General features: G+C 38.0%; 1 protein-coding gene across 1 annotated transcript in view; it reads left to right on the top strand.

Annotated features, from left to right (window-relative positions):
* LOC116329820 (protocadherin-15-like) overlaps positions 1–26,076 on the top strand; it is a 209,712-nt gene that overhangs the window by 126,158 nt on the left and 57,478 nt on the right. Inside the window, exons 23-26 of the mRNA XM_039616856.1 lie at positions 872–1,108; positions 4,430–4,546; positions 6,611–6,751; positions 8,231–8,343. Coding sequence (XP_039472790.1) covers positions 872–1,108; positions 4,430–4,546; positions 6,611–6,751; positions 8,231–8,343 — 608 coding nt within the window. The remainder of the gene's footprint in view (positions 1–871; positions 1,109–4,429; positions 4,547–6,610; positions 6,752–8,230; positions 8,344–26,076) is intronic.

Here is a 26,076-nt window from a genome sequence, read left to right as displayed (position 1 = left end):
TCTGTTTGTTTTCAGTGTATTTCTGAGAGCAATCACAGCTTATATGTTTGTGTTTCTTAATTAAAACATCACTTTTTCTTGTGTTCTCAGTATTAGTGTTATCATTTAAATCTTTATAGCACTGTAGAGGTTTAGAAGAACATTTTTTTATCAAATCTTAGCATTCCTTAGCAAAGACACAAATTGAAACAGCTGGTTTGCATTTATTTTATATACAGATCAAGCTAATATATGTTTAATGTTCTTAATAAATCCCTTTATCTTAAAAATTCCCAATGATGTCAGTCTATGGGACTAGTTTAAAGTTATTTGTGCACAATTTATTGAAAATTATATTTATGCTGCATGCAGTGATAGAACATTTATAGTTTGATAACACTTGCAGACACGCTGCACACTGCAGCAGAATGTGAACTAAAGCTGCACAGCTACACTTTAGAATTATTGCAAACGGTAACATAAGACATGGACCACCAGCTGTAATTTAAAGGTGACTACCACAGGCATTTCTGACAACAACACAACACAGATCTAAGACACTTCACCCGTTGCCTACTGGTGGTGGTCAGAGGGCCCGGTGGCGCCAGTGTTCGGCAGCCTCGCCTCTGTCAGTGCGCCCCAGGGTGGCTGTGGCTACTATGTAGCTTGCCATCACCAGTGTGTGAATGTGTGTGTGAATGGGTGGATGTCTGGATATGTAAAGTGCTTTGGGGTCCTTAGGGACTAGTAAAGCGCTATATAAATACAGGCCATTTACCATTTAAACTATTATAGTGTGTTACGAGCAGGTATTGGTGGATTCTTGTCCTACTGACAAGTATTAGAAATTCACATTGCAGTGATATTGCTCTTCTTTCCATTTTCTCTGTAGGCGATAGACGCTGACCTCAACTCCAACCTTACTTACCGAATCAGAACCGAAGGCTCGGACCAGGACATCACTCAGCTGTTCCACATCGACTCCAGAACAGGCGAGCTTTCAGTTCTCAAGGTTCTGGACTTCGAGGCTTTGGCTGAGTCAGAGCCCGCATACACGTTCACTGTAGAGGCCCTGGACACAAAGGGAAACATGCCTCCTGGACTAGCCTCCGTTACAGTCAGAATAATGGTGAGTGCGTGGGTATGTGTCTACAAGCTAGTTTCTCTGTGTGGACAGAAAGATGGGTGAAATTTGCTGCTCTTTTAGTAAAGTGTCTTTAGTTTGAAGAAAAGTAAACTGGCATTGTGATGTAGCAGCAGAACCAGCGTGTGAAAATATAGTGTGGTCTACATTGTAAAATGGCAAGTACAAATTGGTGGACATAACTGCTAACTTACCATCCAAGTGGCATTGGCAGCCCTAGAAAAGATTGTTGCAACATCTGTTTGGTGTAGAGTGGGCTGAAAAAAGCACCAAAAACTGCATTTCCTTTTAAATCAGATATGTGGGAGGAATTCTTTTTAAACCCATCGGTTTAAATCATATTAAGTCTTACATTTATTGGAGCAAGGCTGCTTTAAGTCATAGATGGGTGGCAGTACCTACTAGCTCAAATAACTAAAGTATTGGTGGCTTTGGACCATTTTTAATGTAAATATTTGACAAATAATATGGTTTACTGTGTGATTAATTATTATACTAACAGACCTCCCAAGAAGTCTGTCTTCCAGTTTTGGTGAGTAAAAGTTGGGTATTTTATTTTTATGCTCTTATTAGCAGGTATCTGTGTCTGTGCAATGCACCCATAAAGTCTATGGATGCAACTTGCTAATCACATTTGCTAGTGTTAGCAGATACTTAGCATTCCACCCTCTCGTCCAAATACGGTCACTTCTGGCTCCAAAAGCAACACAGTGATGCTCATAATCATACAAAACAGGGGTTTACAAACCAATTGGTGATGAAACAGGGGGTGCTACAATATACCAGAAGAAGCACATGGTGGACTGCTGTGGGTGGATACACTCAGTGTAAAACAGTATACATATAGGCTCAAATATATTGTTTTGCCAAAGGTTTTCACTCGTCTGCCATCACATGCATAAAAACTTGAGTGACATCACGTATTTTAATTCATAAGCTTTAATATAATGTTGGCACATCCTTTGCAACTATAATAGCATCAACTCTTTTGGGAAGGCTTTCCACATTGTTTAGGAAAAGTATTTATGGGAATTTTTGACCATTCTTCCAAGGTATTTCCAAGGTTTGACACTGATGTTGGACGAGAAGGCCTGTGTCACAGTCTCTGCTGTAAATTATCCTAAAAGTATTCTATTGGGTTGAGGTTCCCAAACTGTTCCCACAAAGTTAGGAGCATGAACTCGTCCAAAATGCTTGCATTTATTGTTGAAGCATTGAGAGTTAATTTGACTGGAACTAAGGGCCTGAGCTCAACTCCTGAAAAACAACCCCACACCATAATCCCCCCTCCACCAAACTGTACACTTGGCACAGTGCAGTAAGACAAGTACCGCTCTCCTGGCAACTACTGAACCCAGACTCATCCGTCAGATTGCCAGAGAAGTGTGATTTTGTACGGTGTGATTTCTTGATTTTATAGACCGGTGGCCATGGAAGTGAGTGGAACACCTGGAACACCCACTCATTCAATTCAGTGATTTGAATGAATGGGTGAGGAAATATACATACAATTACTCTTTACTCTTTTAATAATAAGTGTGCTGAAGGTTTTACAATGACTTTTGACCTGACAAGGTCCAGTCCTATTAACCTCTTGCTAGTGATCATGATCGCACACTACTCTATTCAGAGGCATATAATGCTCAAGCCTAAATGATCTGAAAACTGCTGGAAACACCAGTGTGATTGTCCACAGTGAAACAAGTTTTACATCACCATGGAAAAACAAAGTGACGAACGAGAAAGAAGTCCCTATTACAAAACAGATGACAGTTGAAACTTGGACAGTTGGGTGTTCCAGCAGGACGGTGATCCCAAACACACTTCAGAACTGGTTTTGGAATGGATAAAGCAGGCGAACATGTAACTGGACACAAAGCTCCAACCTCAACCCTTTTAAAAATTTGTGGACTGTTCTTAAAAACAGTATCTGTGCCAGGAAACCAACCAATTTGAATGAATTCTAACACGAAGAGTGATCAAGTATCTAGACAGGGTTATGCCAAAAGGTTGTTGATGGCTACCAAAGCAATATGCAAAGGGACATTTAACCAAACATTAGTAGGCGTGTATATATAAATGCAAGCCTATATGTATACTTTTGACCCTGTGTGAATTAGAGAAAATCCAAAAATAAGTTCAAACTTGTGCACCCAGTTCTTGTCGTTGCTGATGTATAGTGTACAATCATTTCACCCAATGTTGCATCTACTATGAAATTTCAGGAATTTGAGCAAAGTGTCAAAGAGTAAAACTGTACATTTGGTCTTAAACAGTCCTGACTTCCTGCCTTTAGCCTTGACTACATCAGTCTCTTATATACAGTATGTGGTAAAATCCTGTCTTTCATACATTCATACATAGTTCACAGTTGTGTGTCATCTCACCATACTTTAGGATGACTATACACAACAACAGATGTACATCCACCACATTCAAATTCATCTTAAACTTCTACTTGCTCGTCTATTTGATTGCTTGACCTTGAACTTCTGTTCAGAGCATGGCTGCTATTAGAGTAGTAGATGCCATTATTTGTAATCAAGGAAACGCATCACAGCATCGCAGCATCTTCATTTTACACAGCTAAAACAGCACAATGTCTTCCTGCTTTGTTTTTCTTTCCTGTGGTGCTGCTAGACACAGGATGGAGTTTACTATTTCTGATCCTGTTGTCTCTGACACTCAGTGACTATACCAGACATTAGCATATGAATCTATGCAATCTATGGAGTTGAGGTTCCGAGATCAGAAACTTTAGAGTTATGGAGAAATAAGCTGACAATTTCTGTGCTTTATACAACATTTAGTTTACATAGTGTGTTTTTGTTTTGTTGAGTTTTTTTGAGTTTGACAACTGTGAAAGAAAGTTTTAAAATCCATCATTTAACCAGCCAATGGAAAATTAAAAGCACAATTGTTTTGTGGTGTCCTCACTTTCACCCTTGCTGATGTTTTCTAGTACTGCTGACGCCTGCTGTGATTAAAGCCCCACAGGTTTTCATGAACACCCCATTTATTCTACTCACTACAGCATTTGTTCTATTCAGAGATAAATTGAAATCCAAGCCCAAGAAGTAAAATAAACTCAGCATAAGCAATAGATTATATGCACTACTTTTCATATATATATATATATGTATACATATATTCCCAAACCTATGAGGAAACTGCTACAGTAATTTGCTGTTATTAAAATTTCCAACATTTCAGGAACTTCAAGGAAACGAAAACCAGCTTGGTGCAGTGCATTTTAAAAATGCTAATGCCGTACCGTCTCTGTGTTTGTGTTAAATCTCTCTCCAGGACATGAATGACTTTTCTCCAGTATTCAGCCAGTCAGTGTACCGAGGCATGGTTGCCCCTAATGCTGTCAAGGGAACCATCGTAACCACAGTGATGGCCAATGACTCTGACCCTGCGGTGAGCATTATCAGATGCAGCTATTCAATCAAACTGTTTCACAGCCTGTTCCTCAAATTGTGTACTGGAATGATGCAAGATAATGGTGCTTGTCTTCAGTCAGTGTGTATATGTGTGTAGGTGTGTTTTTAATGCATTTTCACTTCTTTCTCTAGTGGAGTATTTTTTTTTTTTATACCTCAGTGTGTCACAAGGTGAAATCTCAAGAGAACATTTAATGCTGAGCATCCTTGTTATGTAGACTGCTTTATTCTGGTTGTTGTAAAATGAGGTTTAGCTGTTTTATGTGAGTCTGATTTATGTAATTGTAGGTTAATAAGGTGATAACATGCTCGTACAGAATTCTCATAATCGGTAGTATGTGAGAATACCTCACGAGGCTTCATTGAATCATGCAGCGACACTGGGAAAATCACTTTTTTTTAAAAATATTAGAAAAACAAAAATAAACCAGCTGATGCGTTTGCATTTTATTCACAAAACAGGTGTTTATGAAAAAGCACTGGGAGTGCTTTTATTTTGCATTACTGCTCAAGATGCCATGAGCTTATTTTTCCCTCCTCCTTCTTCATGCAGGATCTTCTACACCAGCAGTGTTGTCACATAAGCCTCTTTAAAGCACCGCTTTCCTTTCACTGTTGCGCATGCTGCTTCCTGTGTCAGCTGAATTGGTTCACACTTTAGATTTAAGCATGAGAGATTCTCTTGGGTCAAGAACAACATTATAAAGTCCAGGCTATATGCTATAAAGGACCTCCCCAGTGCTCAACAAAGGTACTAAATAGCACCTTGTTTGAGCGCCGGAGCCTATAATATTCATATATCTCTGTGTAATTTCCATTTATACCCTCCAGATCTAAAGTATACCTCGAAAGTAAAAATACTTTCAAGAATTTATCAGCATCGGGTTTTGCTGACTCACTCTGAGCTGTTATGCAAGGAAGTGTTACATCGATGTAGACAGTTGCTGAAATACTGCTCGCAACAGCAGCGCTTCTGCAAAAGTGAACTCAATTTAGAGCGTCTGATGGCTGGATTGAAAAATGGCTGTTTACATAATTAAAAATATCTAATTTGTCTCACGCTTTGAGCCTTACATGCTGGAGTTTCTCTTTAACTTCCCTCGTTGCCACTACTCTTTCAGCGTTTCCGTGTGAAAATATGACCTTAGCGGACTTGTCATTGTTGTTTTTTCGCTGGTGGATTTACAGCCTTATGGGAGATAAAGTGAGTAAAGTCTGTATGACAAGCAAGACATGTAGCAAGAACCTTTCGTCCCCTGAGAATAAACAGAGGGCAGATATACTGTGTGACTTTTAGCCAAAGGAACAACTTTTGTTGCTGTAAATGTTGTCCCTCAAACCATTACATCAAGCGTAAAAACACAGACAATATATGTAAGGATTATAGTGAAAACGTTTTTTTTTTAAAGAAGATATAAATGAACTGCTTCTGTCACATATTACAATTTCCGAAAATAAACTAGCAAAAGCACCAGTTTTATTACATTGTCAGTGTGTATTTTTAAAGTTCAAGGAAAAGTTTAAACGCGGAGTTTAATTTGTTGGTGTGTTTATCTTTCCTCCACAGCTATTTTTTTCCTCACTGTTGAATCTTTTGCTCATTAACGAATACGGAGTATTTGCTTAAAATATGTAGATATTACAATGTAAATGTATGTATTTCCTGACATTTTGTGTCAAATCAGTCATAGTAACTTATGGCTGCTCATTATCAGCAACAGTTAAGAGGTTAATTGATGACCATTCGAACCACATTTATTTAAAGTAATGATATGTCTTAGAACGCTCACAATTATTTCTATATAGAGACTTAACATTTGGATCCCTGCTAATTGCTTTAGATATTAAATACTGCAAAACTCATTACACAGCCATCACCATACTATTTAATTACAGTTCAGAAGACATTAGAAAAAAAGAAATGGTTTTCCTGAAACCATGCATGAGGCATTTCATCCTATAGTTTTATGTTGAATCTACTTCAAGTTTTTTATTTTTTATTTTAATGGTTAAAATGGGTATTATTCTGTTGTCATCATAGGGTACTCCAGCAGGTTTAGTGCGTTATAAGGTGGACCAGGAGGCGTATCCATACTCAGCCAGTATATTTGGCGTAGAAGAACAGACCGGACATGTGGTTACCAGAGTAAACCTGAACGAGGAGCCGAACATGAAGTTCAGCGTAAGTGTGCACAGACGTCTTTTTTTAAAAATCTATTTTTCTTTCTTTTTTTTGGTAAAACACGATGAAGATGACTCATCTTCATCAGCAAGGCAAAACTACAAATATTGCATCTTCATCTTCAAATTATGGATGTAACTGTACTGCTGCTACATCAGACCCATCATTACAAGTCTTTTGCAGTATTTTTAATTAAAACCTTGAAATTTGCAACCAGGTTTTTACATTTGTGAAGTCACGACCCACTCGGTCCTACTCGATAATGCCTATATTTCATTAAAGGTAACCATTTCGTAGTGAGTGTTTAATTGCATCATCTTACATAACAGCGATTGTTATTTAATACATCATAACTTGAGAAGATTTATTCTGATGACCTTCTTTTTGCTTTATCGTCTGGATTCTGGTATTCAGTAGGTGGAGGCGTGGAACGACATCATACAAAATAAGTCAGAATGATTAGATTACTAATTTCAGATTTGATTTGCTTGCATGTAGTACTTATGAACAGGGGACTCTGAACAATTCCCTATCCACTCTACAAAATATACTGCAGTAGCTTATTAGTTTCAAATCTACCTTCTCCCAGCTGCATTCCTCAATGGGCCTTGCTAATTTCATCTTTTCATTGGGCTTTAATTAACACAACAAGGATCCAGCATCCTCTGAAGATATCGCTCAAGGGACTAATTCTACCTTGTTTGCTCCAATAACTCAAACAAAATGAACCAGTCCAAAACTGAGTACAATATTTGGCTTATGACTGAGATAAACCTTGTCTAATGTACTCGTACACAGTAAAGACGGTTTAAATGATGTGTAGCTAATTACTACCCAACTCGCTTGCCTAAAGACACCACAGCATAAAAAAAACGAATTTGGTGGGCAATTCAGCGTGCGTAAGCAATTGTGCAAAGTAACCAATTGGAATCCTCAGTCGGAAGGAAAAAATAGTTGTGATGAGAATCAGCAAGCCACTTAACTATCACGTCCCAAGTTACAACTGCTAAAGAGTTATTTATGCATGTAGCGGTTTCCTATTTAAAACACTAGTTACTGTATGAATATTAAACAGGATGCATGGGCTGTAGCGTTCACCTGACTAAAGGAGACGAAGGAAACACAATATTTCAGTGTGTTGATATTTAAGGTTGGCCCTCATTAGGAATCCTTTGGGCCTGGTTAACAGCAGTTAGCCCCCCAATTAAATGAAGAATAAAAGCCGAGGCAGGAAAACTCAAGCACACCAGTGGGACACACACCCTCTCTGTTCTTCAAATCCCATCTGAATCATGTGCAGGAAGAGAAAAGTACACATTTATTCTGGTTTATTGCGGGGCTGTCACGCATTAGCTACATCTCATTTAGCGAGCGTAAATGAGAGCGGCGGCGGCATCAGACAGCCATCTTGCAGTCTTGCAGGGGCGTGGGTATCAATGGCGTGGTGATGTTCTGGTTTTGTCTATATTTGTTTGACAGCTGGTGGTGGTGGCCTACGATCATGGTGAGCCTGTAAAGAAGAATACCACTCTGGTAGAGATCACAGTCCTTCAGCCCTCTGTTATCCCTGTCTTCACCCGGGAAGAATACAGGTATGTGCCACACACATTACCATTGTTTAAATTAAACGTCAGCCTTTTTTTTTTAAACAATACAATATGGTGATATCAAGGCCTGCTGCTAGATTTGTATGGCTTTTGTCAGACTTGAGGACCGCGATGATGCTTTTGTGCAGCCATTTCCCTTGTTGCCAGGTTTCAAAAAAACATTTTTGTTTTGATTTTCGTGAGAGCTAATCTCATGAGTCATGACGTCTGTTCACGTCACATTTTCGGATCGCATCACTGGGAACCCCAGCCGAGTAGGTAAAAAAGGATCTGGTACCAGGTACTATCACCTAATGTAAAACTCTAAAAACCGAGTCGAGTCAAGCAGAGCCGACCCAAGTAGATACAGGTGGTGTTTTTTATTAGTGGAATTGTTGCAAAGCAATAATCGCAGTATATTTACTCAATATGGCTGCATGCATTTTTTTTTTAACTCAGCTTTGACCTTAAGTGCTAACAATGAAGGTCAAAATCAGCTGCTCAGCCAACCGTTAGGTATTCATGTTCCCCGAAGTCTAGCATATTATTGTGTAGTTTAAAGATGATCCATAAAGAATTGTGGGTAATTTACAGATTTTTCGCATGTGGTTGACCTTGACCTGATTTTCTCCTAAATGATCTTGAGTTGTTGCTGTTGTCTACTGTGAAAAAGGACCACAGACGGACCCACTGTTGAGGTTTATTGCTCTTTATTGAGAGAACACACGTCTTGTCAGTTTGTTTTTGTTTGTTTCGGCACCCACACGTGCAGCTTTCCGGACGTGCTCCAATGTGCCCTCTTCTTTCAGCCCCAGTTTCACTATATTTTACAAAGGAAGAGAGGGAGAGCTCATTAGGTACATTCCACACACCTGGCACTGCACCTTGAGCTCACTGCACCACCCTTCCTCTGCAGCTGAGCCACACCTCCACCACATCTAGCATCACACAAAAATTGAAAATGATATCTTGAATACTGTGGATGCTAGACTACTAACAAACAGATAGACAGACAAACAAAGAGAACTAATTACATACTCGCTCCCTCCAGGAGGAGAATTATTGCAAAGGTTATATTCCTGTGGAACAAGAGGCAGGCACACATCTCAGTTTCTCACAGTTAACTAAATAAAAACATAAGAAATGCTGGATGGCACTCTGTTGTGCCTCCCAAGTGAGATGGACAATTTGTTTCTTGTTTGGCAAATTAATGAAGTGCATTCATTTAACGGGTGATTAGAATATAGGAAAGAAAAACTATAAGGTGGAGAACTGAATTAATTTTCCCTGACAGATTAAAATCCAAAGCACTTAGTAAGGTTCAGCCACATTTCAGCATGGACCGCTATATACATACACAGACATACATACATACATGTGTATATATATATATATATATAGGGATATAATCCTAATATTGCAGAGCATCAGAAAACTTTTTTGGTAACTGTTTTCTCAACTCAGACGTTCTGCCACATAATAACACAGAAGGTGCTAAATCTGAACAGCATGATTGATGTTTGCTGCTATAATTCAGTTTTGATTAGAAGTGAAGGGATGTGCTTTACTGTGCTGAAATTCTTCACAATAACTTCAACAAATTTGGCAAAATTTCTCTTGCCAAAACAAATATGTATATCAGCATCAAGCTCTAAAGGTGAGCTTTCCACAAATGTATTTCTATGAATTCTGCGAAAGCTGTTTACACTCACCTGTTTTGCAACAACACTAAGTCACACACTATAATTAGCTACCACAGAGCATGCCTGTTTCATCTTTGAGGAGCAGTGTTATGTGTTTGATAACAGTAATTTTGTCATCAGCTAAAGGACAAAACTCATCCACAAGAGTCTGTAAAAGAATCAACCTTACACTGAAGTTTTTAAATTACATTGTGTCAAAATATTGACTCATATTCAAGTCATAAAGCAACAGTATGTAATTTTATCTCAATAAAGCGTGTAATCCATCTCCTTTGATTATAGAGCTACATACTCTAACTGGCCACTTTATTAAGTGCACCTGTTCAGCTGCTCATTAACACAACTATTTACTCAGCCAATCAAATGGCAGTTGCATTTAAATGACCTCCACAGTCACCAGATCTCAATCCTGTAGAGCACCTTTGGGATGCGGTGGAGCAGGACATTCACATGATGAACATCCACTGATGATGATGATGTCAGTTCAGCATGGACCAAAGTCTCTGAGGAATGTTTCCAACTTTGTTGAACGTATGCCACAAGGAATTAAGGTAGTCAGAGGTCCAACCCCTGTACCTGCAAGTTCTGCCTAATAAAGTGTGAGTTTAAATGTCTCTGCACAGGAGATTTAAAAGAAGCAAAGGCTAAATATATTTTTTAAGACAGCAATTTTTCATTCACTCTGTCAAGCGAAACCTGACTAAACCCGGCCGATCTACACCCTTACCTCATCAGCAGACACAAATACACACTCATTCTCAAGTCGTCACCACAACTCTGTCAGTCGGTGCTCGTTTTGCGAGGTCATGGTGTCACCTCAGCTTTTCTTTTCTGTAATTGGCTGTGGTATTGTCCCATAATGTCTACCTATTATCCTTTTTTTCCCTCTATTTTGATCTGTCATTCTTTCTATCTATTCCTCATAAAAATTGTTCTCCGTTATCCTGGTTTTTATCAGCCCCTTTCTATGTCTGTTTGTCCCCTCATTGATGTTAGAGTGAATGAATTGCTCTCTTTCCATTTGCTCTTTTGTTATGCTGGCTGTCAGACACAATATCAAAGACATCAGACTGGAAAAGTGAAAATTGCAGGAGAAGATGCTTTTAAACATCATATTTTTCTAAGTGTTTCAAATATTTTCACTTCGCTGGACTTTCTGTTAACGCTTGGCAATGCGAAGGGTAGTAATACTTTGTATTATTCTTTTATTCACTCTTGCAGATTTTCTTTTCATTTTAGTTTCTTAGTCTGCCTTCGTCATATCTCCAAGCGATCCATATTTTTCTATGCAGAATATGTGTAGGCAGCTGCAGCGATACAACTCACTTTTCAAGTGGCTGACATACCAGCTGTCTCTGACACCTCAATATTCAGTATTAAAAAAAAAAAAATCAAACCTTTGATACTGATTTTGTAAAAGTGTATCTATATTGACATTAAAACTCACATCAAAGCTCTCAACTCTCTTTATTCAAACACTGGCTACCACGAGTTCACGGCTAAATGTTTCAGCACATTGTAATTGCAACATTAACGTGTCAAATCCGACACACGTCTCACTTGTGCAGACCACATTTCAAGACGTCAAGGTTTGTCTTTCACGCAGAGTAAAGCTCTTGTCTATTTTTAGGGAAGGGGTTGGAGGCAAGAGAGAGATGTCATATAATACTGCATTTATGAATATGTAACATAGCTTCCAGCTAAAAGAGCGTGCGCGTGTCTGTGTGAGTGTGCACTTTTTAGTATTTTTCTGTATTTGTTAATCATCACACAGTTCACTGTATTTGCATGCATCCACACATTGTCGTTCGTGCACATTAAAGTCCCTTCTTGCGCGTATTGTCTTTGTATGAGCCTGTCTTTGAATGTGTCTGTGCATGTTTACTTTGTACAGTATTTTAATGTGTTTGTGTGTGTAAAAGACAGCATTGTGTGCGTGCGTGCGTGTTGTTGCAATTCCTTGTCGTATTCACACAGTCTACACTGTACCAGCTTTGAATTAATTATCCCAGCTTTATAGAATAAAAGCTTACCATTGTACCAGTGTGGTTTTGAGAGCTAGCTAATGCAGCTTAATGATTTCGCATGGTTTCAGCAGACCGGCTTCCAGCCATGGCCGAGTCTGAATTAGTAATATTGATTCCTGTAATGAAAAAGAGAGTAGCGCTGAAACAGGGCATCTGTTAAAAGTGACTTGTTGAAATTTCCTCTTTTCCCCCCAACATGTTGGAGTATTTGTTTGATTTGGTCCAGTTATCTTTGACTTGAGACTTTTAGAAAACACTGTGCATCAAATTACATTCTTATACTGTAGCGGATCATAAAATTTGACTTGTAGTATCAGTGCACTGAACATGCATTAAGGAGCTTTCAGTGAATTTTCTGTTTTTGGTGAGCAGTCCTCTTTAGGCTTAACAAATAAAAGACAAAAAATATAAAAGAATCAGTTTAATGGGGGTTCCTGGCATCGGTTTATGTGACACAACATCCGAAAACAGTGTTAAAGTCCAAAACTGTTATTTATGGTGTACTTGCTTCCTAAAATGTAAAAGTTCCATAGTGATATGGAACTTGTCTATCTTTGTTTATTTTCTATCAGGGCTGTCAACGTTAACGCGTGGATTAATCCATCATCACGATTAACGCGATTAAAATCTTTAACGCAATTAACCCATCTGGAGCGCAGAATGACTCAAAATCCATGAAATGTCTCTGTCAACGCATTTTGGGCAATTTGTCCAAAGTTTGTCCATTCTGCGCTCCAGATGGGTTAAATGCACTCAGTAAACATGCAAGTAGAGAAATATTCACCTGCATCATGTTTGTACATTATTAAACTCATAAAAACGTATAAAAACTAAAAATAACCATCAGCCAAAAGAGCGTTATTAGGCTAAAGTTGGTAAAGTCAGCATCATCACTGAGGGGGGGCATTGCTGTTACCAATAATGTGGCTGTGCCGAGCAGTTTTCACATCATAGCCAAGTGATTTGCTGGCCAAAGATCTGGTGCAAAATAGTGTGTTTATGCACCAGAAAATGTTCCGTAAATTACATTTTTGAGATGTTGTTTGGAGAGGTGTACCAGTTTAATTGATTTCACACAGCCTGACAAATTTCCTTTGGAAATGGGGTTGTATTCGCAGACAATGAAGTTAAGACAACAAACACTGGAAATAGTGGAATGTCCTGTTGTTCTTGACTCTGTCATTACTTGCTTGCTTATGTGCACAATTGAGGTTTTTTTGTCTTTCTGTGTCTTTGCCCAGCTTTTCCTGTGCTGAGTCACATATGTGCAATAAAATGTATGGTAGAAATGCAGCTGTAAAAGCCTCGGTAATATATGTCTCAGTTCAGTTCTCCAGCAAACTGCTTCAAGGGGCATGTAGGTTGGTTAAATCCATACTGGGTGAGCAATACAGGACTTGTAGCCCACAGTTTCACCCCCAGGAGTATGTATATGTATATGTGTACTGAAAAGGCTGAAAGTCAGAACTTAAACCTTTTATACCCTCAATAAGCTAGAACCATAAATAACACTGGCCTTCTCGCTTGGAACTGTTCAAAACAAATATTCAGAAGAGTTCAAAATGCTTATATATAATGCAGTTTTTCAGCATAGCTAACCAAATTCTTAAAAGATGTAGTTTTCATTGAAACGACGTCTTCTTATTTAATAACATCAGAAACTAGAGTTGAATTTTCGCAGTAGACTGTATTTTGAAAATGTGAATTATGAAAGACAATGAAAGCAATGTCTTCAGTGTTTTTCTGGATGAAACAAGGTTTGTCTGAAGAGGTGTATTAAAAATACAGCTGCAGATCCACACTTGCTCGCAGTATATTAAGACAACAAACAAGTAAAGCTTTGGCACAGTTTGCTGTTTCTTCCTCCTTCATCTAATAAAACCTTTAACGAGCCAAAGAGGAAGTTTGTTAAATCGTTGTAGCGACTGAGTGTAGAATTGCGAGGAGAATTTGTCCCCTTCCCCTCTTTTTCTCGACGTAGTGCCAACCTTGCACCTGCAGAATTAGTATGCAGTCAGTATCATGTACACATGAATAGTTATCAGCACCCAGTGGCAATTATCAGCATGAGGCTAAGTGAACAGAAAGAAAATATTAGCTTTTCAAAGATTATTGAAAGCCCTCCCTCCGCTCATCTGCTTGTATATGTGTGTGCAGTCATGTGTGTGTCCATGCACGCAATTGTGTATCTGTAGGTACAGCCCCCCCACCCGCCCCACCCCCATGCCATCAAAATGCCTCATAGCTCGCTTGTTAACGAATCTAATTAGAAAGTAGGGAGACACATCTGAGAGCTTAAATGCCTCTAAACATCAAAGCTTAGTTTTTAATTTTTTAAAAATTGATCAAAAATGGCTGCATGTTGCTTCATTTTACACTGAAAAAATGTACTTTGAACCGAATTACTCTAATTTATTACAGCTAAATGTGTTAGTTTTACTCAGACTATTCAAATTTGACTGAAAGTGTAAATTTGTATTTAAAATAAGTCAAAAATATTTATTTTTCCAGAGATTTTTCACTTTGGTAAAACCTGATAGTTTGAGTGAGTTCCAAGTACATTTGTTCTTTTGACTTAGTTAATTGAAGCACTCACATTTTTTTTACAAGGAAATTTGTTCAACTTCTACTTTTTAGTCAGTGTAATAAAATACAATTTCTACTTATACATAATTGAAAATTGGTTTCTTATGTTCTGATTCAAACGTACTTAATAACACGTCATAAAAATCTATTTTATTCCTTAAAATCCACAAACAAAAACTTTGGTTTTGCAAAAAGCTGATTTCTTTAAGGTAAAATCAAGATTTTGTCACAATCAACTTGCTGGAAATAAAGATAAATTCTCTTTTGAAGGACTGAATTTATTCAAACAAAGGCTCCCTTTTATGTACAAAAAATACAATAAAAATGACAAAATAAAGCACTGAAGTCTTCAGTTACACAACAGTTGCTAAAGAGAAAGAAAAAAAAAAACACTTCCCAACCCCCACCCACCCTAACCAAACCCATGAACTGAACATCTCACCTTTAAAACATGAGATTGGTCAGCCCGTTCTCACTCCCGAGGCGTAACATCCCGACGATTTGTAACATCCCGCGGCGTTCCTGAGGAACGCCAAAGGTGACCTTCCGCGTTCTTATGCTATGCACCTGGTTAGGGGTGAAATCCAGTAGAATGATGGTCCCGCAGTAATACACGTTCCAGCCATGTATTCCAGCTCTAACCCTAACTTTGTCCCTAACCTTAACTTTAATGACGTTAAATAATGTTTTCCAAAGAGATTTAAGTAAAATGAACAAACACATGTAGATTGATTCCAAACGGTTCTCATGTTTCCTCGTTTTTTCCAATCTCATCATTTAGGGAAGCGTAATAGGTTGACAATTTGTCACCTAGCGTAAAATATTAGCTTTGGGAATGAGAACGTGTTGGATTGGGAATGTAACAGCCATTAACATTAACAACATTTCTAACACTATGCAAACACAGCTACTTAAATAAAATGAATATGACAGACAGATTTTTTCTCAAATTAAAGTCTCTTCCTTTCCGGTATAGTTTAATAGAAATTCTTTACACTTCCCTGAAGTGTATTCGAATACATATAAGCCATCTATGCTCACACGTCTCTTTGGCTGATCCAGTGCTTAGAGCTTGACACTGAGACTACAGACTCAGACATTTTCCTTGGTTTTGTCTCCAGTTTTTGAACAGTTTGTCTCCACAACAGTTTTTGCAGTGCATTACATGTGTACTTTTAATTTCAGGTAAAGTGAAATAAACAGTTTCAAACCAGAAATCCAGATCAATTCAATTCAACTAAATGACACGGATGTTTCACTTTCTTCAGTGTACGTCATTACAGTGATGGAGATGAGACACAAGACAATGGCAAGCAACTCAGTCAGGCTGTTTTGAATCAGCTTCTCAAAACGGATGCATAGGACGCTGCGTGTTCAAGAATCAAAGAGCAGTTTTGTTGAACTTTTTGCAGATGCCATAGAGTTCAGCTACATTCGGTAAATTGATCGAGTGTTACAGCATCATGACTAAAGCTTTAATCTTGTGGTTGGAAGAAGAGATTCTTTTTTCTGCTCCTCCTCGGTCCCTCTTCACATAATAGATGCAGCTGCAGAATACAGACAGTCGAGTTTTTTGATGCTTTTCTTTGTAGAGCTGACAATCTGAATGGAAATTAGTCAAACTCTATTTCTGTATCTTTCATACAAGTTAAAAATTTCAGGACAGCATTTGTGGTTTTACAAGTTGCTTTATGATTCATTTTCGAATGCAATTCTCAAAATAGGTATTCTCCTTTGGACTGGAGTTTAAATATTTATACAGCTTTTTCTCTTTGCCCATTTCAAACAGCTCCAATGTTTTTTGTGTTCAGGGTTGCTGACATTCTTCTGCACGTCAAATTAAGCACTGGGGTGTGCAATAGTTAAGCCTTAGAAATCATTAGCTTTACAAACATCGTCGGTCGTGCTAAATGTTTTATTGTTTACAGGGTTGTGCAACGGCGGACGAACAATGATGAAACTGTAACAATAAACAAAGCAAACACAGTCTAATACTATAAAGTAGTGTGCGAAAGCCTTGAGCCACCTCACATTTCTTCATATCTTTTTATTCCATGGAGCCAGACTTTCCTGCAATTTTTAAAGTTTTCTTGAGCAACAGTTCTCCAGGCTTTCCTAATGTTTTTCCAATTTTTTCTTTGGACATTTGCTGCTTTGTTTTTTTGAACTTTCCTTGTGTTCAGTCCAGTCCTTGTCCCTGACCAGAGGTAAAGGTTTTTATCTGTTAACACCCCCCCCCCCCAAAAAAAATCTTTACTTACTCCTACATAATGTTCATGTCTCCCTTGAAAACATCTTTTTGTAAGTTTTTTTGTAAAAATGTTAACACAACAAAATATACATATAGAGTCCCAATCAAAAGTTTAAGGCCACTTGAAAAATGGCAAAAAAAATCATATTTTGCATGGTTGGATCTTGAGGAGGTTCCAGGTAGAGCGTCAACATGCAACAAATTGGAGTGCAGCCCGTTTCAGTTTAAGCGTTGTTTTCAATAAATTGCACGCTCGTGAAAATGTTTCGTCTCGCTCCCATTTCTTCTTGTTGCATGTTGAAGCTTTACTTGGAACCTTCCCAAAAAGTTGATTCTGTTCATCTGGACGTAAAGTTTTCAGTGGGAGAAACGTTTCGTCACTCATCCAAGTGACTTCTTCAGTCTCAGCTGACTGCAGGTTTCCCAACCTTATAAATAGTACATCGCATAATGACTGAAACTAACACCACTGAATGAACAATGGGCTGTAAGGTCAGTTCCTTGATCATCAAGATACTTGGAACCTAGATAAGATCCAACCATGCAAAATATGGTTTTTTTTTGCCCTTTTTCAATTGGTCTTAAACTTTTCATCGGGACTGTAGTTTGCATTAAGTTTGCATTCTCTGAGCGATTCATTGTTTTCTCTTGTTTTATATATATATGTTTGTTTGTGTGTTAAGACACTTACTGTAACATGAACCTGTGAATGATTCAAGCATAGGAAAGGAAATGGTGAAACTGTAGAGCACTGGTCGATAAAAACAGAGAACTAGATGGCAATGCTTTAAATGAGTTCTTGTATGATACCCTTACATATTCATTGCCCTCCCACAACTCATCTCCTACCTAAACTCTATTTCCCTTCCATACCTGCTTTGCCCAATTATTATTTTTATAGTGTGATAAACTGTGTTGAATCACAACAATCTTTCTGTATAGTTCCACAGTGTAGTATTTTGGGTTCACTCGGATTGAGAGCATTTGTCTGTTCTACTAATAACTAGAATGAAATAAAAGTGCCAAAAAGTCAATACAACATGTGGTGTTGGTGTGGGATCAAAGAACCCTACATCAATGTAGGCATGTAATAAAATATTGAAATAGATTAAACACAGTTAACAATTAACACTCATGTTGACATGATAATGAGACTTGTGACCATTGTGACCTCCATACACAGCATTTACTTATGTGCCGTTTTAATTGCTTTTATCCTTTAACAAGAACAACATGCTAATTATTTCATTAAAACGTCAATGATCGTAATAGAAAAACTTGTCAGTGAGCAAAACAAAATCTGCTTTGTTTCACTTGGTGTTAAAAGTCATTTTTGGTTTTCTTATATTGATTTCCAATGCACAGTTCAGTTTGAGGGATAGAAACTGTTCGTGGTCAGGCAAGGTTTAATATTTCCCGGTGACTCAAAATTGCTTTGACAAGCACAAAGCAAACAAAATGTACAGTATATATCTTTTTCCTCATCCAGCAATGCACCAATGCAGAGGCCTCAAATGAAAGGGAAAATAAAAGTGCCAAAAAATCAGCCAGGAAGTAGTAGTTGAACAATCACAACCCTCTGGGCAGAAAATTGACCAGTGACGCACTTTTTAAACCTGAAATCTTCCAAAACAAAAGGGACCAAAGTGTAAAACTGTGAATTACAATGGATAAAACTTACACACCAATCACCTGTTAAATTTAGAGTCATCTACAGTACAGCACCTGTAGCTTTAGTAAAAAAGACCTTTATGCACAGCATTAGTGCTTCATCATTTGCAGCTTTTAAATGGAAACTTTTCCAGTTTCATTAGAAAAATGCTTGTGTTGGTCGTGTTGTTAATATAGTCAGCCAAAAATGTGACACCTTAACAATATCATTTTTAAGATACGGCCTTGTTAAAACAGTGTGAGCGTTGTTCGAAAATCATAGTACTCTCAGGTATAAAAATGTACATTAAAGCACATCTAATATGTTGCTCTACAAAGCTTGCTAAACCGTTCATTTCAAGGTTACCTTGTTTTACTGTTGCACACAGACACATGCTGTGCTCTTGGCACTTTTACGACTCAGACAACAAATGGAAAACAGCATCGGTGGCGTTATTTGCTGCTTGCAGTTGGGAGCCAGCAAGAGAGATAGTGGTGAGGAGGAAGAGGGAGACAGAAATAAGAAGGACAGACAACGATGTCGGGAGAGCATAGTGGCATTGAAGCAGTTTGGGAGATGGTGGAGTGTGAGTTTCAGATAGAAAGAAAAAGTAGGAGATGGAAAGTAAAGGGGGAAAAATGTGAGGAGTGGGAGAACAGGGGAGAATACAACCATAAAAGTTTGAGGAGGTTAGAAAAAAAGGCGAAAACAAGTGACAGTGCTGCCAGAATCCATCGTTTCAAAAACACACTGAAGTTGACAGGCAGAAAGGCAGACGCACATGTGTGCAGACAGATCAACATACAGGCGGAAAAGTCTTTAAAGTGGCAGATGAGCTGACAGACTGAAGCAGACTGAAGTATACAAGCAGGTACAGATTCAAACAGAGAAACGATGCAATGCAGATGGACAATGAGATATCCGATCTAACTGATAGGCAGGCAGACAGCCAATCAAAATATTCTACTAGCTTTTAAGATCAGTCAGTACTCAGTCAGGTAGACATCTGTACCCACATATTGTTGATATGAAGACATATGGTTTTCATGTGTAATCTTTCAGATTTTATGCTTAATATATTGCAGCAAATTCAGAGTTTCAGCTCATAAAAACATCAGTGTTATTAAAAAACAAACAAACAACGCATACCAAATCCTAAATTTGCTTAGTCTACCTAAGGGCTAAAATGAGCCTGAAGTATCTGAAGTATTACAAGGCAAGGCTAATATGAATATTTCAAGTTTTTAAAATGGAGATTGTAGCATGACTTTGTGAATTCTGCAGTTTCCTGTGACCTTACACCAACCAGAGTTTCACATGAAACTCATGAAAAGGATGGCAGCCACAGTCAGAATAGGTTTGAATAGGCTGATGTCATTCTAAAGGGTCCAGGTTATTTCACTTCTCTCACTTGTGCAGACAATTTCTCTTGCCTTTGACACCCAGATTACCAAACCAACAGATCAAAGGAAAAAGTTAAATTGGGTTCACTGTAAAAACCCCAATTTTGGACGGTTTCTTTAAACAGAAAATCTGTTGCTGACAATGTTAGACTGCATGTCTGCCATTCCCTGAAAGGCCGGCCTCTTTCAAGTTCCACGTTGCATTTTGAAAAGATCTTGATATTTGTGGTTACTGAAATGTAGTTCTGGACCAGTGTTAACATCAGCACAAGGAGGAAAAGAAACATTTTGAGACTGTGTCAAGTATTACCCAAACCACTATTATCCAAATCCTTCTACAGCATTTGTTGGTTTCTCCCTTTGAAGTGCACAGTGAATCGGACATTTGCTGCTGTATACTGACTATGAGCTACCAATGCATTCGACACTCACGTGACACTTTATAGAGATATACACCTTGCAGATGCCAGGTTGGACTCCTTTGCCTTCATAACTACTTTAGTTCTTCATATTACACACTTAACACATTTCTTATAGATTTTGGTCCGTATTGACATGGTGGCATCGCACAGTTGTTGCAGATCCAGATAGCAAATCTCCCATTCCACCGCATCCCAAAGGTTGCTCTTTTGGATTGAGATCTGGTGACTGTGCAGGCTATTTGAGTGCAGTAAACTCACTCACCTAAATTGGACAACACAAGATTGGAAAAAATGCTGCCTGGTCTCACGAGTCTCAATTTCTGCTGTAACATTCAGATGGTAGGGTCAGAATCTGGTGTAAACAACATGAAAGCATGGGTCTATTCTCCCTTGTATCAACAGTTGAGTGTGAGGAATATTTTTTTGGTGCACTTTGGGCCCCTTAGTACCAAGTGCCACAGTCTAGGCCGCAGTGTTGCTGCTGACCATATCCATCCTTTTATGACCACAGTATCTTCTGTTGGCTGCTTCCAGCAGGATAACGTGCCATGTCACAAAGCTCTTGTTGTGCTGTTGAACCAATATATAAATAATAGAATACTGCAAGAGTGAAATCTATGTGGATTTGTTGGCTATGTTTCAGTTATATAATGTGTAGAGAAAGGCAGTCTCCCATGGAGTGACTGACAAAGGTAATCAAATAATCACATACAGAAAAACTCTAATTAGGCCAAAAACTAAATTATAAAATTAGTTTCACTTCAGTATTTTCGTATACTTGTGTTAAAGTGGTGATTCAAATTTATCTCCTTCTGGCATTTAGCAGCTGATGTCACATACAGTATTACTCTGGAAATCACTAGAGACACAGAAAAGATGGCCAAAAAATTTGAGAAGACAGCTCACGAACAAGAAGCAGATAGCTTTTAAATTAGTAATTTCATCAGCCAGGATCGAATCCGTCGGAAAATGCATGTGTGTTTGGTCAAGTAAAGATATTCTCTCAATTCTCAAGGCTTAAGGTTGAACAAAGTTTGTGAAATATACCTCTATACACAGTTCTTTTTGACTCATTGCAGTATAACGCCACACTAGTCTATTTCTCCTTTTTCTTAATTAGCTCTCACAGCTCTGTTAAGTATGTCTTTTTCAACATTATTGTTAAATATTTCAGTAATTTTATTTTTCATTTTACAAACCTACACACCAGCTGTGTCTTCATGCCTGATTCTCAGCCTGATAGTTCACTTTCACTAATATTTTCAAATTCAGACAAACATTTACTCAGATTCATAGATGATTTGATTAAATTATTGTGGTTTAAGGTCAGAGGCTAAGGTCATAGTAATATCATGTCCTCCTTATGAGATATATGAGGATTGTGGGACTTTTATTACACTCAGCACAAAAGTTCACTTATCCCGAGAGCTAACTAATGGCATTGTAGAGGTCGAGGTCAATATATGATAAAGATAAGAAATTAAAGTGACACATTGCTTCATTAATACTCTTCAAATTGTAAAATCACAGACGGAGACATAAAAACTCATTTTGAGTTAAACTCACTGCATTATCGTTTGTTTAATTTCATTTCTATTAGAATCAGAAGTGCAGTACAGTTGAAAAAAACATACTGTGACATTTAAAATATATAACCAATGCTCCTTTTTAAGTGTGCTATGCCAAAAAAAGATGAGAGGTTTTTTGCTATGAAACTACGTAATTGCATTTCTGAGGCTCGTCTGGCATTTTTAAGAGACTGAGGGGGAAATGTATGAATTTTTTTTAGTCGACGCTGTTCTTCCAGTAACGTTTGTTTGGTTCTTATTTTTGTTTTATTTACTTGATTAGTGTAAAAGACCATTGTTAAATTTGTTGTCCAAAAGTTAAAGAAGACTATCTTTTTTTGCATATTTCAGTTGAAAGGATAAAACTAGATCAGAATAATAGGTATACGAGAGCACTTCTGAAAACGTGCATGGTATGAGGTTAAAGTACAATTAAAGTGGGATACACATAAGTTCTGCTGACTTGTCCTGCTGTGTTATCTGTGGATTTAGCCAACTACATTCCTTAGAAATAAGCCCTATTACTTGGCAGTCTGGACAATTATTTAAATAAGTAAGTAAGCAAGTAAAAAGTTATTGTTATTTATATAGCACGCTTTGAGACAATGATTACAAAGTACATCGCAACAAAATAAGACAGCCAAAAAAAAATTAAAATTAAATGCAAGTTAACTAAATGGAAGTCTAAAAAGATGGGTTTTTAGTTGTTTCTTAAAAAGTGACCACTTAGTCCACAGATCTGAAATTTAGAGCCAGAGAGTTCCAGAATAGTTATTAACTGTTTTATCTTCTTGTGAAATAGACTCAGAGCAACTGTATCTTTAGTGAGCAAATATACTATGTGCCTGAATTGCACAGAAACAATTCATATTTGTGCTGTTTGAAGAATGTCTTTGAAAAACATTGCATACTGAAGCACTTCTATTGCAACTTTATGGACATCTGCATGCATGAACGCATGACAGGGATGCAAAGGAAAAACAAATGAGTGCAGGGGGGTGTCCGTCACGTTCTCTACGATGTCAGCTGGAAGGACCGTCACATTGGAGCACATTAAAATTGTATTTGCTTGAGAGTATTTTGTATAAAAATCAGATTTAATTACCTATTAGCTTATTACACAACTCACTGCAATGCCATCCTGGACTTTAATACCTGCTTGTTTGAACTTTATCTTTTAATTCTGTATTGAAAGCAAGTCTCCATATCTTATATTATATGCTACAACGGCTAATATGAACATGTCTTTTTTTTTTTACACCAGCTAAAAGTTAAGTTTGGGTAAAATCATTAACACCTGGTTTGATGCACAGCTTTGTTGGAAAAACATTATAGGAATGCCGGATCTGTTGGAAACCTGTTGTACTCGTTGCCTCTGGCTGAGCTGCCAAGAAAACAAATGCAGTAAAATTATCTTTTGAACAACACCATGTAAATGCAATCCTGTGTATGCTCATGCACATGCCCTCAAATATTTATAGTTTGACCCAAGACATACTTTTTCATGTTCAGTTTAAAAAACATACATCAGGATGTCAATACAAGGAGTCTATTAAGCCATGCAGTACCAATGAATTTAAAAGTAGTATAAGCCAAGGTCTTTGTAATTCATTAGATTCAATGGCTTAAAATACAATTTTACTGCAAGAATAGGATGCTTAGATTGTGAGTTTGCATGCTTATAGAAGTGAGGTTAGATGAAGTTTCTCCTCCCAGACAATCTGCACACAGGCATGGACATATATTTTAGTTATCCCCCTTCTTGGTTTTCTTTCACTCTCTCATTCTTTTTCGTCCTTTGTTGCTTTTATTGCATGTTTATAAGAATCAATATAACCGTCCGTCTGATGCCATTTCACATGTTTTATGTATTGCTACTTGAATGTTGCTTCGCTCAAGTTCAGACTGCTTGAGATGTATTAAGCCGTTCGACTTTGAGTTGACAATTGTGTCAAAACTGTAAAGTAAAAGGTGAGAAGAGGCCCGTAAAAAGGGGAAAATATGCCAAGACACTTGCTGACAGAATACAAAAAGGAGAAAATCAGTTTTAGAGTTGGAAAGACTGCTGCAAAAAACCAGAGAGGGTGATTGACAGGAAGGAGGAGTGACGAAAAGGGAGAGGCTCCATGTGGACTAGTACAGCAGAATGGAGAGAGGTAGAAGAGAGAGATGTGGGATTAGAGACAGGAGAATGCCAGGGGGTACAGAAAATGAATTTTGATTATTCCGACAGTGCTGAGCAGAAATGAGAAACAGAGAAAAAATAGATTAGTTACATGCCCCGGCAACTGTAATAAAATCACCAATATTGGCTCACCATCACAATATTCTAACTGCAGCGTGCTGCTCTAATGTCACATTCTAAACAGACCAAAAGCAACAGTTTCAAAATCTAATTTTCACGTATCTGATTTTGTAACTCCCCACTTCTTCATCAGAAAGCCGCGCTTTCAACCATCATGTCACAACAAGCTCTTATTACAGCAAGGGTATGTTAACTAAAAACTTAAACCTTCCAGCTACGGCTAGAAAACTCTAGCCAACCTCTGAAGGTTATTACCTCACTCTACAGTCTCCTAATGAAAATCCTGCAGCTAATTAGAAACCTACTGAAAAAGCAGGATGATAAACTGAGAGATTTGGAACCAGCAGGAGTGAACAGCAAGTTGTCATTTTTATCCACCGTTACAGCACTGCAGCAGTCAGGGCTGATGCTTACCACAAAGCAAACTGGGCTCGTCTTATTGGAAATCTGACTGTCTGTGCTGGATGTGAATGGACCCATGTAGATGGCAAGGGAGCCGTAGAGGGTGTGAAGAGAATCAACCTTTATTTGAAATGTACGAATGCATCAAAATAAATGGGATCATTTACCAAAGAAAGTTCATAGAAACTGCTAGCATAGGATCAATGAAAGGACCCTGTGATATTGTATCCACCTTACTTGATAAAGTAGCTGACAACCATGTCCATTAGCTGGCAGACTCTCAGCCACAACCATGACACTGTGTTTCTTGATCCACTTACTTTGTCTAGCCTTACAATGTGGCCATTTGGATGGTGGTTTAATGATTTAGCCTTTGGATGTGATTGCTTGACAAGTTGTATAGGCTGGTGCTTTAATAGCCAAAACATTCTGCAGAATCAATTCCCACCCGCTCACCACCAATTTTCACTTTCACAAACTTGTGTTGCTCCATTCGGATATTCAGTTTTAAGGGGGTTACAGTGTCTGGCTAGTTGCCTGAACAATCAGACGGATTTCCCTGCATGTTTGTGTATTGGGCTGCCTTTCAGTTTGAACACTTCATCTTTCCACCAACTGATATAGCAGATGCTCTCAAAGGATTTGTAATGAAACTGTAATGATCTTGTTTAAATATTATTGAAGCAGTATTTTTACATATTTTGACTAATTAACTGATAATGAATGAATCTGAAACATTGCTGCAAAACAGCCCATATTGATCTGTCAGCGTGTAACCAGGCTTGCCCTCCCACGCATTGTAAAGCATCAGATCAAACATGACTTTGATCTGAGATTTAAAAACAACAACAACAAAAAAGCTTTTGTGCAGTGATGTTGCCAAAGCAAAACGGAGCCAAAGAAATGCCCGGTACTGGACACAGCAGAAAAGGACCAGACCAGAATTGCTGTAGAGAAATAGAGAAATGAAAGGGAGCAGTGTGGGGAGGGATGGAAGAATAATGACAAGAAGGGCCAAATGATGCATCATAAAGAAACAGGAGCTGAAATAGACAAGATAATAACTGGGGAAAAAAACAATAAGTGGGACAAATGGATGACTGTGGCTTTGAGAGAAAGACCTACAAGGAGGGAGGGTATCATCGCCAGCATCTATCACTTTCCTCATTATCCTGTCTGTCCTTTCACACTGTTAAAACTCTGTTAAGACTATGTCCTGTAAACTGTATTTATACAGAATGTGTACTTTGGGTAGGTATGTGTGCTTTTTTTAGAGCTAGTTGTAAGGTTTTATTTGAAATTCTGATGACATTGCACATGTAGTAAGCTTTTAGGGAATGAATGACAGTCAATACAGTATATCTGCAAATATAGTTTAGGAGTGTGTGTGTGTGTGTGTGTGTGTGTGTGTGTGTGTGTGT

The sequence above is a fragment of the Oreochromis aureus genome, linkage group 8 (assembly GCF_013358895.1).
Source record: "Oreochromis aureus strain Israel breed Guangdong linkage group 8, ZZ_aureus, whole genome shotgun sequence".
In the NCBI taxonomy this organism is placed as follows: domain Eukaryota; kingdom Metazoa; phylum Chordata; class Actinopteri; order Cichliformes; family Cichlidae; genus Oreochromis; species Oreochromis aureus.
This window is presented reverse-complemented; position numbering and strand designations above follow the sequence as displayed.